Here is a 17717-nt window from a genome sequence, read left to right as displayed (position 1 = left end):
CTTGCTGAGTATCAGTTGTGTGAGCTTTTCTCCTAGGTTCTGTAACACTCAGGATTTGTTGTTTGATCTTGCAACCAAGCGTTTACCTGAGTTTGTAATATGAATTCTTTCTTCCCCAGCATTTCATCCCTTTCTGTGTGCACATGTATGCTGATGTCTGTATTTGCATGTGTTAGCTCAATCAATAGCAGATCTGTTGGCTTTCACAAGGAAGGAGGCTTATTGAAAAATTCTGTGCTGGTGAGGTGCTTTTCACAGGCTAGTCAGAAAGCTCTTGAGAACTTTGCTGCTAACACCCATCAGAGGTTTTCTTCCCATAGCTGCACAACAGCACTGCAGTTGCTATGCAGCTCATTAGTGAGTCTTGACTCTGTGACAGGTGTGATGTATTAAAAGCATTTGTATTGCATAACCATGTTTAAAAAAAAACTTGAATTGCAGGTAATATAAACCAATCTTTTCTAGAGATCTGAACAAGTCCTGAAGGAGAAGCTAAGGCAAGGGGGGAGCGGAGATGGCAGCTCTGATAGCCTGAAGAGGTGGCAGCAATAGACTAACTTAGGTCCTCAGCAGTACTTGAGAGACTTGAATAAATTAGAGTCATCCCAGGAAACAGATACCTAAATGGATTTCAAACCATTTCAGAGAATGAATCTGTATTCCTAACATCAGCTGGAAGTAGAATAGGACAGTCTATTAACATTGAGCTTCTTGTGACAGACAGGGAAGGAAGGATGGACTTAGTTGTTATGACACTGTCTGGGGCTTAAGTGAAAGATTCAAAATTGCCTGTGTTGACACCTTGGACAAATCACCTAGAGAGCATGCAACTGAGCTCCTCCAATGTACCTCTGCTGTAGAAGAGACCAGAGTAACAAAACTCTAGTAGAGAGCAAGTTTGGCTCCCTAAAATAAGGTCAACATTTGAGCAAAATACCTTTCCACTTAGCATTTTTGAAAAGTGTAGGATTTTGTTGCTCAGCAGTAGAAGTCACAGTGTTGCATTATAACGTCATACACATCCCTCTACATGTTTTCAGGCTTATTGACGGCAGTTAAAAAAGAAATTTATGTGGAAACTGGATCCATTCTCATGGAAAGTAAAATGGGAAGAAGCTTGAAAATAGGCAGTTTGTCCAATGGATTTTATAACACTTGCTGGTGGTAGTATGTCATTCTGTGGAACCAAGATCCACTGACTTTTGACTGTTATCATGGGATATTTTCAGGGACTGAATTGACCATACAGTCAATTACTGATCTTACAGTACCCTAACGGGTTTCCATTTATTTGTTTCTTTCTTTTATTAACAAGTATATGATTGAATTCATATAAGTGCTTAATAAACACTGATATTTCATTGAAAATCTTAGAAAGATCATTGTAATGCTTTAATGATTGCAGAGGAAAGTGATTAATGTTGCTTAACTTACACTCTACAGACTTTGATGCAGAGTTGTTTAGTTTTGGGGTTTTTTTGATTGGTTGCTAAAACAAATTACTTTCAATACATGTATTTTTGTGTCTTTCTGGGCAGACATAGGTCTCCAGTTCTTCAAGTTAGGGTTCTGTTTAGTATTGCTTTCTTCTTCTTTGGCTTACAGCTTCCTTTCTGAACACAATCTTGTGCAGTCAAGAAAGGTTCAAGCTCTGATCTTGTCCTATTGTTCAGATGGTCATAATGCCTAGGATTATAGTAATACCTCTGTATTCAAGCTGGTAAGAAAAAGTTGTCAAATAATTCTTATTTTTCTAAAGAGAAGTGATTGTTGAAAAGGACTGGGAAGTCATACTTTGTCCTGTGGTTTTTCATAAAAATATTTTGTCATGTATTCTATTATAGCAATCCTGTTTGTCTGTACCTCTCCAGTATTTGTGCCAACCTGTAAAAAGGTTAGTGAATTTTGTTCTGTTAAACTTTTATTTTAAAATCATTATTTTCTGCATCTGACTTAAGGACTTGTTTAATTGTTGCTGCTTTGCTGTTTGCCAAAAGCCTAGAAGTCTGCTGTTGGAGGAAGACAGTGTTTATGCCAGTGTTTTCTTGCTTCTTATGCTTTGTACAGTTGAAACAGTGAAATTAGAAGCTGAGAAGTGTCTAGACAAAAGAAAGAGCTCTGCATTGTTTAGTTGTTTACTGTCTGCCATTTTGAATACCACCATCACCTTAGGAGGAAAAGCTACAAGTGCCTAGGTCTTAACCACCTGGTAGACAGCATAGAAAGATAAGAGAGTAGAAATTTCCTTATTCAGGACTGGTGAGTATCTAAATGTATTACAAAGGACAGTGGAGTCAGGCTCAGTATCTTACCTATGGGAAAGGTAGGAAAGTGTGGGTCAAAGAAGTCCTTAATCTGAAGTAGTTCAAGTTTGTGGCATGGCTTTTTGATTGGGAAGGAAGAACTGCTGTTTACTAAATAACTCCTTCTTCATGAATTGGGGTATGTCAAGTGAAACAAAATCAGAAAAAATAACTCTCACATCTGATCCTGTTTGAATTGCTTCCCTTGTCTCAAATGGGACAGGAGCAAATGGACTGCTCCTGGAACATGACTTGTTTCATGCCAACCTGTCCTTTCTTTTTATATCCCTGCCTGGAGCAGTCATGCAATAAGCAGGAACCTTTTTAATCCTGTAATATAATATATTGGGCAGCTAGGCTTTTTAATCAATGAACCATCTCTCAAAATATATCGCTCCAAATTTCAGATCTAATGCACTTCAGTTATTCTGGAAAAGAAAAAGTGCCAAGATGTAACCACTCAAGGATCACAAAAATCAAGAACGAAAGACAAGGAGCTGTAGGTACAGCTGTAGCTGTACTCTCTGCAAGGTTTGATATTGTCACAATAACATCTCTCTCCTTGAGTTCATCAGAACCTTTTTAGAGGGGATACTTGTTTCCTTTTCAGGGTAGCCAAGTGTTGTTTCCAAGAGTCATTACACTGACTCCTGCCTGCTGAAGGCTTTGCAGTGTGGCTGCTCTGCCAGCTTAGTATGCGTGTCACCAGCACATCACGTTTTGATCACAATGAAAGCCACTCCAGAGTATGTCTAATCAGGCAGGGCTTCAGAAAAACTTGAAGGCTCTAAAGCTGACCTCTGGAGTCTATAGTGTTGCTGTTGGGAGCAAAGAAGAAAAGTGTGCAGCTTTTTGAGGTCTGTTCCACTGTGCTATAATAACCATTTAAACAAAAAAAATATATAAGAAAGGAAGGATATGGGTAGAAGAAAATACTGTCTGGACTTTAACTGCTTTTATCCATCTGTCACATGGATGTACAGTCAAAGTTTATCAAGTTAATTCTGTATTTGGAAATCTGGCTGAATGCTGGAAATTTTGTCTTGAAATTGCAGGAAGGGTAACATCAGATGTTTTATCCTTAACTTTGAGTAATGCATTCATTAATGATTTTGCACTGTCACTTCACTGTTCATATTAAACTAGTTTGTGCCAGCCCTAGCCTGAACTGTGATTCATGTTAGGCACTGTGTGTGTTTGGTGGAGATGGCATCCACCCAGCGCAGCACTGGGTGTAACTGGAAAGCCAGAGAAGCTGAAGAAGTGAAGCCTTTGGGGTTGAGAGGAGCTCAGGTCTCTGTTCGCAGGGCTGGCTTTGTCCTGCAGTTATGGGAAAGAGCTTCTGGGCATATACTTTGTAGTAATGATGGTGGTATGAAAAATGCAAGGCAGTCTAAGTGTCTTAGTTTATGGACCACACTATAAATAATTCATTATCAATAGTGTTTCCGTTTACATTGTCTGTAATAAAAATGGGAAGTCTGCCTGCTTCAGTTTGTGCGACAGTTGTCACTCATAAGTTGTCAGGCTCGCTCCTGGTCTGTTCCAGCCGAAACAGCAGTGGGGATGGTGGGAACTGTGCTCTCCTCTTCTTAACACATTGCTTCCTAGTCTTTGCAGGTAGCTTTTGTTCTGGCCAAGGGAACTTTTCTTCTGGCCAAGTTTAGCATTTTTATAGTTGCTGCTTTCAAATACTTGAGAGGATTTTCAAAAACCTGCTGGAGATCTGTTGTGCTCTGCCAAATGCCATTTCAGCTTTGGTTGTGCTATCACCTGAGGGTGAGAGACCTAGTGGAGGTACAGCTAACAGAGATCTGTGCTCTCAGAAGAAATTCTACTGAAATCTGTTCCTGATTATCCCAAGAGGTTTGATAGGGAACTGAGCACATGACAGATCTTTACCCATGGAATTCATAAACCTCTGAAAACTAAATTGTTAAGATTCTTGATAAAAGGCAACTTACCTCATGGTAAGTGTAAAGTTCTCTTTATTTGCCTCTAAAGGAGGTGTGGGACACTGGTAATTATTAGAGGCCAGTTTGTAGATAAAAGGTTCCTCTCCATTGATCAGGTGGTGAGAAAACCAAATGGGGCAGAGGATCATGGATATTTCAGTTAAAATCTTTCTTGAAGGCAGTAGGCTTTGTTGTGTAAAGCTCCTGCAGTATTTTGTAATCTAGGTGTCTGGAAGAATTTCTACCTTACTGGAATTCTGGTCACTTGGAAAGCACGAATAGCAATGACTACACTACAGATAGGCAAGTAGCAGGGATGTGTGCAGATTTGACTTTATTGGAATTGAAAGCATTGCAGTTGGAACTAGTTTTAAAATATGTTGTGTTCAAAATCAATTCTAGGGTGTCCAACGTATTTCTGGGCTTTGTGATAAAGTTTCAGTAGCAATGCATCTGTCCCTTTGGGTGTGTTTCAGGTCCTTGAATACTAGCTGTTGAGACTAACATAAACAGCAGTCACATTTCAAGTCTTCCAGGATATTGTGTTCACACAATGTTTCATTATGTATGTACAGAAGAGTTTTACACGAGGGATACACAGTTATTTGATTTGCTTGTCCAATCCTGGCTCAATTTACCCAGACTCTCAGTACAGTTTCTTAAAATTTAGGATTTGGTGGCGACTTGAAACACTGAATGTTTATCCAATTGTATTGACAATTCAGTAAAACCAAATACTTTGGTTTTTAATGTATATTCTGCAGGTCCAGAAGTATTCATATAGATGGCTATCCAGCCAGTTGCCTTAAAATGAAGATGATAAAAAAGATTATAGACATTACTAAACCTGTAGTTTTGTTTTGTCTAGATGTCCAATATTTCTAGTTTAAGTTACTTAAATGAAAGTAACCCTCTAGCAGTAAATTGTCATAACTCAAAGCAAGTGGAGAGTTTGTGAGAAGCCCCATTTGGATAGCACCTAAAAGCAGTGCAGGCAATGTAATTTGGATGCCAGCAACTGCTCTGTTTCTCCAGTTATAGAAGTTAACAGCCATCCAACATCTACTTTACTTTTTCAGGTATATTTAGTTTTTACAGGTTTTGCTGGTCCTCCTGAAATTTATATTGCTTCTATTCTGGGGAGCTTGGTAAATATTTAAATTTCATCAGAACAGGCCAGAATAATGGCTGATGTCAAAATTGTTGGAGCATGTGTCTGAAAGCAGATATTCAGCTGCTCTGTTCTCCAGAGACTTTGCTGACTGAGCTAATGTTTATTTCTCCGTTCCTTCCCTCTCCCTGAGTGATCTTCTGCAAAGCAGTGATGCTCTCCCTAGTGGCTTATGAGAAATCATTGGTTTTAGGAAGACTTTATCTCATAAAATGAAAGAAAATATTAATAGATCTTAGTTTATAGATAATAAGAAATTACCATTTACTTTGACTATTTGTCTTCTTTATGTTGCTAAACTTAGTGGGGGGAAAAAAAAAAGTACTCCAAATCTATCCTCATTGCTTTACTAGGTGCAGTATAGTTTGGGGATAGGGGATTGTTATATTCTTTGTGTTGCCACTCAGGAATGAGGAATAGAAGTTGTGATGGTGCAGTATCATGAGAAGAAATCAGCAATTTCCCTCAAATGCTACAGTTCAACTTCCAAAACATGCCTGGTTTCATCTGATAAGCAAGAGGGCCTTCAGTGTCAGAATGCAAATCCTTCTGACTTCTAATTCACAGTAGGCTTGAGATAGTTCTTGCTAGGAGCATTTCTTTGGGTTGACCCAGGAGATTTTGACCTCTCTTTGTTATATAGCAGGCTATCTGCTGCAAGAGAGTTGTTATCAGAGCATAGCAAACACAGAGTAACATCTTCAATTTTTGACAGGTAATTGTTAAAAATATTTGCTGCTAGTGCCATCTCTCCTCTGTCCTTTTCTCCTCCTTCTGAGACTGCCTTTCACAGTTTGGCTAGGTCATTACTGTTTCCTCTAGACCTTTAGAAAATGCTTATATTAGGTTGTCTTCTGTAGCTCATCTCTCAGATTTTAAGCAAATAACTTAGGTGCTCATGTCTGGTGCTCATGTAGCTGGTTTCCTTTAGTAGCTAATAAATGTCTAGCAAAAGTAGGAAAAAGTTTCCAGTTCATAGATGTTCTTTGTTGCAGCTCTCTAGGCTCAGCCCCCAGAAGGTGTAAAGCCAGGTGATGTTAGCTATGCCTCATGCCTGTTTGCAGGATTTGGTCAGCAGACACAATGAATTCTCAGCAAATACTTTGCATCTTACCACAGAACCTCTGAAAGAAGCAGCTTTCATTAGGTAAATAAGCAATCCTTGCATGCCAGAATGCAGGCCTTTTTCTGTTCTATGCTCACCTGACTTCTGCAATCCTCCCACTGAGCCCAGAAGGTGGGAAGAGGTGCTTGATTCTGCTTCAGTTTGGAGACTGGCAATTTATCAGGGAGAGATTTTTTACATCATTGTTGTGTGAGTGATCAGGGACACTGGTTATGAAATCATTTGAGCACAACCTAGCAAGCTTTTAGGGATGGCTCATTTGCTTGTAGCTGTCCCAATGAGGATTAGTATTTCTTACCTGCAAGCTACAGTACATACAGTAAACCTCTGGATCAGTGGGTTCTGCTGTGAACTGTCAATGTTCGTTCTAGCAGATCTGTCTATATTGGAGTGTGCAAAGCCTCTGAGAGCACTATAGCAGGGCTCTGAGCCCTGGCTCCCCAGTAGCACACTTCTACACACTTTTGCCTTTAATTTTGTGTTATTATCTCTTGCTGTTTTAAACTGCAGTGTCCTTTTACCTCCTTGCTCTCCCTAAAGATAACAAGCTGACGGAGCTGGATGGAATGCAGGGAAACCAACCTTATAATACAAGCTTGCAGCAGGGCAATTACCTGTGATCTGCAGATGCTGCTCTGGGTCTGAGGAAACCACTCATTTCAGCCAGCAGGCTGGAGGTGAGGGCTGCCGGTGCAAAAGGCAGTTCATGTGCTTAATGGTTAGTGCTGGCTGGTGACCAGCTTGCCCAGGCTCAAGGGAGCTCTCTCTTACACAGTGTGTGAGGTATTTTATATTTCTATGCCTATACTTTAAGTATAGGTCATATCCCAGTGCTGTCTGTGTGCTTCCAGCTAGCCCGACCACCTTTGCTTTTGTAATCAGGGTGCAGATGTGCTCCATGATTGAACAACTTGTGCACACCGCCGCTCCTCCTCCCAGAGGAGTCAGGCAGGCTTGCTTATGCAAGCTGTCATGCTGTCTTTTTTTCAAAAGCATGTGTGGGTTTGCTTTTGTGTGTATCCGGCTGGCTGTTGGTGCCTGCATATAATGGGCTCTGTGTATAAAAACGTTCCCAAGCACACGGCTGCGGAAACAGCTTCCTTAAACCCGACAAAATTGCCAGCCCTTGCAGCTCAAGCCACCATAAATTACAAAAACCTGCTCCCACCTCCCTGAAGCTGTGCCTGCCGGGCGCTGTGTGCGCGTACACACTCGCTTTCCTGCTCTCGCAGTCAAAGATGATAGAAAGTCTTCTGGGGATTACTGCACATTTGTAGAGCAACAATGGAAAGCAGCACAGCACAAATATCTATTCTCCTCACCCAGCATAACAAACGCTGCTTTGTCTCACATCTGGCCCTTTTTAATAGCTCAAAGCCAACAGCAGTAGGTATTTAACAGCTTATGGTAAATAAAGCTTTATTAAAACAACTTCCTTTTTAAGTGTTTAATGATGAAAACAGCTTTTCACCTGACATTTTATACTTTTTGTACCGTATCTAGTAGAAGAAATAAATTAGTTCTCATGGATAGATATTAAACTTTTTCCAGCAGATGATCCTTGAAAGCATCTTAGAAAATTCTCGTACTGAAAAGCGGGCTGGGAGCGCTTTGAATGCTGAGTGAGCCATGTGTCTGGGTGCAGACGTGCGGAGCTGCATTGTGCCCGCGCTATGCGGGCTGCCGGGGCTGCGCCTCGGGGCTGGGCTGTGCCGCGGGCGGGCACGGCTGGGGCGGAGGATCCCTGCAATTACACGCAATTAGCAGCGTTAAACCTGGCTGTACACACGGAGGTGCGGTCTGATAGTACAAGAAACAACTTCTTACAATATGTTTAATGGCAAGGGAAATGTCAAGTGGAACTAGATGCTTTTTGTCTCCGGACCGACAAATTTTACCACTAGGACAGGGCGCTAAGAGAAATAATGATTCTTTGATCCATCCCGGGAGCTGCGGCGGTGGTTCCGACCCGGCTCCTCGGGGGTCCGTGCTTCAGGCGACGGAACGCGGCTGTCCCGCCTCCTGTCCTCCGCAGGACTACTGCCCCGGGCTCTTCGGGTCCCCCGCGGGCTCTTCGGGTCCCCCGCGGGCTGTCGCTGTCCCCCCCAGGCTGTCCCGGTCCCCCCCGGTCCCCGCGGCGGGCGGTGGCGCGGCCCGGCGGCGCCCCCTGGCGGATCGCGGCGGTTCCTGCCCTCGCCCGGCCCCGACCCCGCTCCGCCGCAGCCGCTCCCGCCCTCGCTCCCGCCTGGCTTGTTGCTTCATCAAAGTCACTTGGTAGATACAGATTGCCTGCCCTCTCATAGGACCCTCAGCATGCCGGAGACTTGAAGAAAATTATTACTTTTTAGCTGATTGAATAAACAGCATTAACCAACTTGTGTGCTGTGGCGGCAGGGGGCAGGGATGGTTAGAGCTGCTGTGCTGAATCCCGGCTTAAGGAACTGATTTTCATTCTCCCTTCTCACCTACTGTTAAAATTTCTTAACCGATAAAGCTATTTCCCGTGTCTTTTAATTTATGGCCTTCTTGCCTTGAGTGGTCCGAAGTGCCTCCCGATTAGATCTTGTGTGGTGCAGCCCCCGCAGGGTGGCTGGTCCCCTGTGGAAATGGAGACCTGGCGTGAGGCTGTGCTGCTGGCCTCGAGTGCTGCTCACAGCGGCATCCCCTGCTGCCGGGGAAGGGCTGCCTTTCCTCCCCTGCCCCCAGAATGGGTTTGTGGTGGGAAGATTATTTGCTATAAACCTGGTTTCTGGAGGAATGGCGCCCTGTTGCAGGGCAGGGGGTGGGTGGCAGTGCTTGGGGCTGGGCAGCGGCTGATGTTCCAGTGAGCACCACTCCAGCTCCATCTCTGCCCGGCAGTGAGGGTGGGCAGCCTGGGGGAGCAAGAGCACAGGCACCATGTGAAGTCTCTCTAGACTCAGGGACAAGGCTGGGCCTGTTCCAGTGATGGCTCAGGTCTCCCTTGGCCGCAGAGCAGCAGATTTCCCTGGTCCATTGGTCCCACGGGGACAGAGTTCTCACTGTGGATGGCAGATCTGGCCATGAGGAGAGCTCAGCCCAGAGCACAATCCACGCTAACTAACTAAATCCACACTAACTTTCCAAACACTGAAGGATATTAGAATGTTTGAAGTAGTGATGAAATGTTTGGCTTAATTTTTTTCTCCCTCTCTAGGAGGCTGTTCAGGCTGCCTTAGGAACTGGTGGGGACCATGTTTTACTGAGTTGTTTTCTTAATTGTGTTGCTCGGAAGTTCCATTTCTGATATAATAATTGCAGTCTCCTAACCCGAGCTGTCACCCAACACAGAGTGTAGTAGAATCTCGTGAAATTCTCTTTCACGGAGCCAGTGAAAAATTTCTTTTGCTTTTCAATGTGGAAGAGGGTTTTGTAGTAATGGTTTAAAAGATTCAGTATGTTTAGGGTTAAAAAAAAAAGACTAACAGGTCGATACATCTGTTCCTTTAAAAAATGCATTCTCCATTTTTGAGACATCATAAATATGTAGATGAGGCCTCTTTAATTACTGCCTAGGGCTATAAACTCTCAATGCTAGAGGGAGGGAAAAATGAAGAATAATTCACCTTTTTTTTCTTTTTAAGAGAGAGAGAGACTGGGTCTTTGCCTCAGAAAAGAAAGAAGAATGGGGCTTTTTATTGTTGAATTACCAGAAGGTGCTGGGAACACTTCTTTTTTTGTTTATCCTTTTGGATGGGGTTAGCATGTAAAGCAGTAGTGTACAACCTTTCTGGCTAATGTGTGCGCCAAACAGAAGGGATTTGTTACAAAGCACCAGGAAAATTTCCCTTCTCTGTCCTCCTCTGCCAGTACCCTTAATCCTGATCAGCAACATCCCCTGCTGTCTCTTGAGCTGCTCGCAGGCCGCGATCTCAGCGTGCTGTCCAATGCAGGGCCACCGCAGGCCAGCCAGGGACCCTGCAAAGTCCTTTTCACTTGTGACCTGATAAGTGCACAGCACTTAACCGAATAGAAGTCTGTTCTTATTCAGCCCTGACGGCCTTTCTCTATCTTAAGTACTGTTATTTTCGACTAAGGTGATCTTGCTGCTGCTTTTAAAATAGGGATGAGATCGACAGAAAGGGGTATTTTTTTAAATTTCAGGACTTGGATGTGGGGAACGAGGCCAGAGTACAGCAATACCCATGTTGTAGGTATAGTTACTGGAAATTTAATTCTGCTGTTATTTTTCTTCCAGCCAAAATGGTCTGGTGTCAAAATGCTTATTCTGCTGTGGTGAAATTTCTGATCTCTATGATAATTTTCACTTCCCATGTTTAATCTTTTAATTCTTGCTGAGGCCCATGAAAGAGTAATTTCCAGATAATAATGGTTTCCCACTAATAAGCTCTGCGTTTTTTATAGCAGAAATTACTTAGAGCCAGTATGCTCACTGAAAAAAATTACTCTATTTGATGCTCTTATGATGTGTCTGAGAGCAAGATAAAGAAGAGTCTTGCAGCAGTGAGGCAGGGCACTTCAAATACCAAGTGTTGTGTCATTGTGTGTGATGGGGCTCCATGTGTACAATTCTGGCTGCTTGGTTCATGCAGCAAATGTTTGCTGTGCAGGGGAGTAGTGGGCTGAGGGTCTTCTCTTGACCAGGAGAGAATAAATGAGATTGGGCTGTGAAAGTAGCACACTGTCAGCTGGAGGGGCTGGTGGGTGATCGTCCATCCCTGCTGGGAGGGAGAAGAGGCAGAGGGAGCCTGGCAGGGCAAAGACTCGGCCATAGAGCTAATGTCATGAGAACAAGTGGAATTGAGCATGGAGGTGAAAATTCTTCTACCCACTAGGGGAAGGGTGAAAGTAAAGTTAGAGAGAGCTTTTCTATTGGAGCCATTGGTTTTTTTAAACCAGAACTGTTTGGAGACTGAAATTGATCAGATTGTTACAGAATTTGTGTGCCCTGTCTCTGTAGGAGAGTAGGGGATTGCACTCCCAGTCCTGCCTCCAAGGGCCTCGTTGGGCTTTGAGAAGAAGCCCCATTGCTATGTGGGAGAAATGGCAATTTGGACAAGTACTATAGAAAGTGGTGGCTCAGGTAGCTGATGGCATGATAGCAAACTCTGTTGGTTAACTGTCTGTATGGTTAACTGTAAGGCAGTGAACTGGAGTGGCATTACATGTGTACACATGAAATTGTGTAATTCAAAAATGTCATGACTTTCTTGAAAAAAAAAAAAAGGTGTCTCAGTTTGCATGTCTTCAAATTTTTCAACAAACGTCTGTGTGCTATATGTATTTGTTTTCAGTGTACCCTTCTCCATCTGTGCTGATGTTCAATTAAAATGCAGATAATGTGTCCTGGCTTGTAAGATGGATCACTGGTGAAGTACTGTCATGTCTAGGCTAGCTTATCTCTTGATAAATACCTCTGCTGTCCACTGAGAGATTAAACTTGATGACTGCTGAGGTCTGTTTGGGGGTCCTACAGGCAGATAAGACTGTGTAACTGGCTTTTAATAAAGTACATCAATTTACATTTGCTAGAGGACCATTGGATGGCACTTGCTATTGAGAAGGCAGTGGCATAATCAGAAGATAATACTTGCATACTTGGCTTTTCTGTTTCATAAGTACTATAATTTATTGACAGGAATGCTTTATTGAGCCCTCTTGTGTCTAGAGCTTGGAGGTGGGGAGCTTGAGCTGCTGTTCTAAGACCTCATTTAGTTGTCTAGCAGGAAAGATTTCTTCCCCTGAGTCTAATCCAGCAGGAACCATGAAAGAACATTATCAGCTAGGTACAGAAATCTCCAGCAGTTTGGGTGTGTGGGATGCCTGCAGATCTGTAGTCTGGGGTCTGTCTCATTGTGAGAGCTCTGTAATCAAAGTTCCCACCACGGGGAACCCTCTTCTCCTCAAGGGGGTTGAGTATGGACAGTGCTGGAATTGTTTAACTGAAGAGATGTTGAGTTGTGCACCAGAAGTTGTGAACAGTCAGCTTCTCTAACCAGACAAGTATCTGAAAAATTTGCTCTCTCTTATGTGTGTGGAGGGAGTGGAAAAAGTTTTGTCATGAACAGTGCTCCAAATTAACAAACCACTCAGTGCCACTGAAGAGGTTCATGAGGGAGAGGTTTCTGTGCAAGATGGGACCTTGCTTGTGCTACCATAAAGTTTGGTGTAAATAGTTTGGTGGTGGCATTTGGGTATATACTTCTGTGCCCACTCATTGCTCATGAACTCCAAACACTACTCTGAGCCTTAATTTTTATTTTCTAGGTTTTCTTTAATGTTACAGGAAGGTTTAATTTGCCTTAAATTGCACTGATTGTTAAGAGATGGACCTAAAGACCACAGGCCATGTTTTTCCAGAAGTAACAAGTAGTTTGTTCAGCTATAGATACATGAATGAACACAGTTTTTCTAGAAGGCAGGAACTGTGCAGCCCTTTGCTCTGAAGATTACGCCTATTCCATAGATTTATTCTAGGTTGTACATCTGGACATTTGTCTTTCTTAAAGTCTAGGCTGTGTTGTGGATCCCAGTCCTTCCTGCCCTGTGATCTTGGCCATTTCAAGGGCTCATGAAATAGATTTGCTGGTCAGAAGAGAGTCCAAAATGTATCTGTTGCTTTTATTTTCAATGCAGAAATCCAGATTCTTCAGGACACACATTTTGTGCTATTTTTGGCCATGTAATACTCTGCTGTGTCTGATTCATTTAATATTTATGGGAGGTATTTTCTCCTAGAGGAAGATTAGGAAGAATCCCCATGCCCTTGTCCTTGCAAAAGCCAGGCTTTCATTGTTATTTGGATTATTATTATTTTATCTCACGATGTGCTCAGGGGTTTCTTGCAAGCATCTCTGTTCAATTGCTCAGGTGGCAGAAGCGTATGGACCATGTTCAGTGATCTTTATTGTCCTTTTTGTCTTGCAGATTGAGGGATTTTAATGGCTTTCAGGTAGAAGAAAGTGGAGACAATCAAAATGAATTCTATGGACAGGCACATACAGCAGACCAATGACCGGCTGCAGTGCATAAAACAGGTGAGTGAAGGTGGAGGCCATTGCTGCTGAATGAGGGCTGGGTGTGGTGTGCCAGCTGTTGCACATTACAGGGTCCTGTTGCTGAAGGAGCACCCTTCAGAGGGAAGGAATGAAGCACACTAATCTCATGGAAGAGAGTATCTGCTGTGAGAGCTGGTGTATTAACCTCAAAAGCCAAACTTTCCTGTACACCTTTCTAAGAACTCTTTAGCCTGGAGACTCAACAAATCTGTCTCAGCTGGAAGCAGAGTGGTGCTCGTCCTGCCAGCTCAGCCCTGGAGGGTCACAGCGGGCAGCTGTCATTCTAGTGCTCTGAGCACAGTAATCCACAATTCCAATGGGCCAGTTTTGATTTTAATCCAGTGGCTGACCTGAGACCTGCACCGCCTGGAGACTCAGAACTTGGATGGTTGGCATGCCTCCAAGTGCTCAGAGTGCTGCCTAATCAGTTTGCATGGAGATTGCAAAAACTTCTGATTGCGAGGTGAAATTTTCAGAAGCATCTGTTTGTGAAGATGAAGGGCTCTTCACATGCCTCTGCCTTTCAGTGAATTATGGCTCATTTACAGATTTCCCCACTGTAACTGTGCCTGCAAATGCTTTTATAACTGAGCAATGGCAGGGAGGCAGAGACTGTCTTTCCCTGCTTTACTCTTCTCAGTGAACTTTGCTCTCTAGGGTTGCAGGCAGTGTGTATGTATGTTCTTATCCATATGCAACAATCCTAACAGAGTTTTCATAGCAATGGTCCTTTTAGAGGAGGTGAGCAAGAAAATGTTTTTTCACGTTGATGTTTCCTGTATTTATCACAAAATAATGCATGCATGCAGCAAACAGGTGCATAAATGCAAGTTGCACACAGATATTTTCAAGATCCCATCTGGATCCAGGAGATGAGCTCCAAAGTTCATCTCTTCAGACTGGTTGAAATTTTCTGAATTACATAGGAAAAACAGAAACCTGTTATTCCATGAAATAATGTTCCTAAATCTTTTTCACTGTTGTCTGGGCAGTTTTGTTTGTCAGATTGGGTCACAGCAGAGTCCTGCTGCTTTAGTTTTTTATTTGTGTTAGCTAAGTTAAAAACCTGCCTGCCTACTTGTGCCCTAGGACGTATGCATATTGCTTCTTGAGGCAGCACAGCATTTCTCTGTTCATAGATTTGTGTTGTAGACACAAGCACCCTAAATCAAAGGAACTGATAAAAGATAAGCGTGGGGGTGGTACTGGATGAGTAGCTCTGGATTTTTAAATTTATTTCTTTAAGGACAACTTCCTCAAGAGAAGCAGCCAAGGGCAAGAGCTGATCTCTCTGTGATGAGCAGCAACAGGACACAGGAAAATGCAGTGACACTGTGTCAGGGGAAGTTCAGCCTGGGCATTAGGAAAAGGCTCTTCACTGAGAGGATGGACACTTACTGGAACAGGCTACCTATGGAAGGGGTCACAGCACCAAGCCTGTCAGAGTTCAAGGAACATCCAGATGATGCCCTTAGTCACATGATTTAATTTTAGGTAGTCCTCTAAGGAGCAGGAAGTTGGCCTTATTATTACTTAGAGGTCCATTCCAATTTGATATATTCTTTGATTCTATAAGAATATGTCCATCTTATTTCATCAAGCTCCATCATTATATTATTATAGCTTTTCCTAGATATTAATGGAAGTTTACATTTTCTAGAATGTGTTGTAATGCAGGAATATGTGGGGTTTTGCAGGTGATACAGAAAAAGATTATAGCTCACACCTAAACCAGATGGTTTTTCTCTCCATATTTCCTTTATAAGAGAGGGTTTCAGAATGAATCAAACAAAGCTGGTTCATAGGTCAAGGAGCAGAAAACAGGAATCTTTTCCTGCAGAATTGCTGGTGGTAATCCATCCTCGCTCTGTGGTGTCTCTCTTTCATCACTCTGCAGTGAAAGTTAATGCATCTAATGGCCCTTCAGAGGCCTGAGGAAAATATGAATTTGAGGATTTCATCCCAGTTTCTTATGAACGACTATCTGGTTCAGAAAAAACATGCTCTTGACTGGTACAAATTGGTGTCCTTTTTGGCCCTCCTAGCCCATAGGATGAAGAATGAAGGTTAAATTGCAGAACAATTTAACCTTCTAGCTGTAAGAACAGACCTTTACATCAAGTGGAGACAAATGGAGGATGCTGCTCAGCTCCTTTTTCTAGAGCTGTCAGTTTCTGTGCATAATTTATATTATTTTAATTAGATAAGAGAATATCAAATTACACTTCTTAAAGTTTTAAAGACATAATTTTGCCTATGTAATGGGTACTCTGTCAGTTAAACCACTAACTTCATTTATACATAGTGCTGTTTTGCATATGCAGCTTGGATATTTCTTCAGTGATGAAGGCTGGGGGAAGGGAGGAAGGTCAGGCTGCCCAGAATTTGTGAAGCACTCTCTGTTTTCTTTGATCCTGGAAGAAAGCTTGGGGTAGACCAGGAGCGTGTTTGTGTCAGAGGTCAAAGGATGCCTGTAAAGGAGCTGTCCTGCTTGGGAATGCTTGTGAATTCATGGTTCCCCCATTCTGTTTATGCTCAAAAAAAAAAAGAGAAGGGGAGAGCTCTTGTTTTCAACTCATGACAATCTGTAGTTAATTAAGACAGTGGCTGAACACTGAAAATATGTCTCAGAAAGCTTTTTTTTTTGTGCAAGTGGCACTACTGGTAGTTTTGTTGGAGAGGAATGACTGTTTTTTTTTTTTTTAAATAATTTGTTTTGTTGATGAAAGTAGCATCAAAACTGCTGTTTGCTTTTTCATAGTTTCAGAATTTTGTGCTGTTATCTTTGCTGTAGTGGAGAAAGGCAGTTAGTTTCTGTCTCTTTTTGGAAGACATTCAGCTCTCTGTCACAGGGTCATAAATTTCCAGCTTGAGGACATTTACCTTGTTCTTTGAGAGAGGCCATTAGCTGGCTAATACTAGAAAGAGTCATTTCCAGTTCACCCATTGAGAGCTGGACGGCACACTGCCCTGTGCATGTTGAGTTTGGGAGCAAAGCCCTTCCTTGCATGGCCCTAAAAATTATCTGCAGGGGCAGACAAAAATATGTTTGCCTTTTCTTCTGGTCTCTCCCTTTTCCCAGACTGTGAACAAACAGTGCTGCTGTTCCCCTGAGCACACATGTGCTTTTGGGGTGGTTGACACAGCCGTGGTGTGGAGGGTGCACTGCAGCAGGGGGAGAAGGAAAGCCACCCTTCCTTGGCGCCCAGCATCTGCAAGTTTTATAACCCTGCTGGCAGCCAGTGCCTCCTGCAGCCAGACTGAGAGCTGTCTGCAGCCCTCCTTGCCCCTCACTCCAGCCCCTGAGAAATGCTATAAATGGTAATCCATGCGCCTCTTTACCTAGATCAGGTTTCAGCACAGGGTCAGGACAGGCTTCTTTCTTCCCAGCTCTGTGACTTGAGACACCCACAATATCCTCGCTGACTTCTGTTCCAGGATCAAGGTTGTGTTTTACCTTCATCTTTTTTAGTGCTTTAAAGCTACAGACCCAAAACTTGTATATGATCAGCTAGTTAGGAAATGAAGTGTGTGTTAAGAAGTGTTTCAGAAAAGATGAAAGGGCAAACTGAAGAGGTGGCTGTGTATTTATGCTTAAAAAAACCCCAGACTTCTGTGCAAGGCTGGAACAGCTTGTGTGGTCTCTTTGTTGCTGATTCCCTTAGTATTTGTAAGTGTGTGTGCTTTAAAATCAAACATAGCTTTTTTGATGTACAGTGGAAAAAGCCAAAGTAACAGGCTTTCCTTAACACATGCAATTAGTTTGCCATGACACAGGAGGCTCTTCAGGGTACACTGGAGGAAGCTGGATCTTCAGGCTTTTTTCTTTAAGTCTTTGTCCATGCAAACAAAACCACAGAATTACTTTTGTGCAGAGCAAAGGTCTGATGGCCCCTGAGAATTCCCTGCCATATTTGAGGCTGCAGTAATAATCTGTTTATCTGCTCATGGCTCAGGTGGCTCTGGCACAATGTCCATGAAGCTGTGGGGCAGCAGGAGCTGGTTCAGGCAGGCATGGAGCTGAATTTGAGAGCTGCCTTGCTGCCCAGGCACAGTCCTCTGAAGGAGCCAGCTTGGCTCCTGCTGCATAGAAAATCCCAAAAAGAATTGACTGGGTTTCTCAAA

At 42.9% G+C, this 17717-nt stretch overlaps 1 protein-coding gene across 1 annotated transcript in view; it reads left to right on the top strand.

Moving 5' to 3' along the window:
• ZMIZ1 (zinc finger MIZ-type containing 1) overlaps positions 1 to 17717 on the top strand; it is a 337399-nt gene that overhangs the window by 168823 nt on the left and 150859 nt on the right. Inside the window, exon 4 of the mRNA XM_058810416.1 lies at positions 13462 to 13571. Within this exon, the coding sequence (XP_058666399.1) occupies positions 13512 to 13571 (60 nt within the window). The 5' untranslated portion in view covers positions 13462 to 13511. The remainder of the gene's footprint in view (positions 1 to 13461; positions 13572 to 17717) is intronic.

Source organism: Ammospiza caudacuta, chromosome 9 (genome assembly GCF_027887145.1).
Source record: "Ammospiza caudacuta isolate bAmmCau1 chromosome 9, bAmmCau1.pri, whole genome shotgun sequence".
Taxonomy (NCBI): Eukaryota; Metazoa; Chordata; class Aves; order Passeriformes; family Passerellidae; genus Ammospiza; species Ammospiza caudacuta.
The sequence above is the reverse complement of the archived record's forward strand: the minus strand, read 5'-3'. Positions and strand labels throughout refer to the sequence as shown.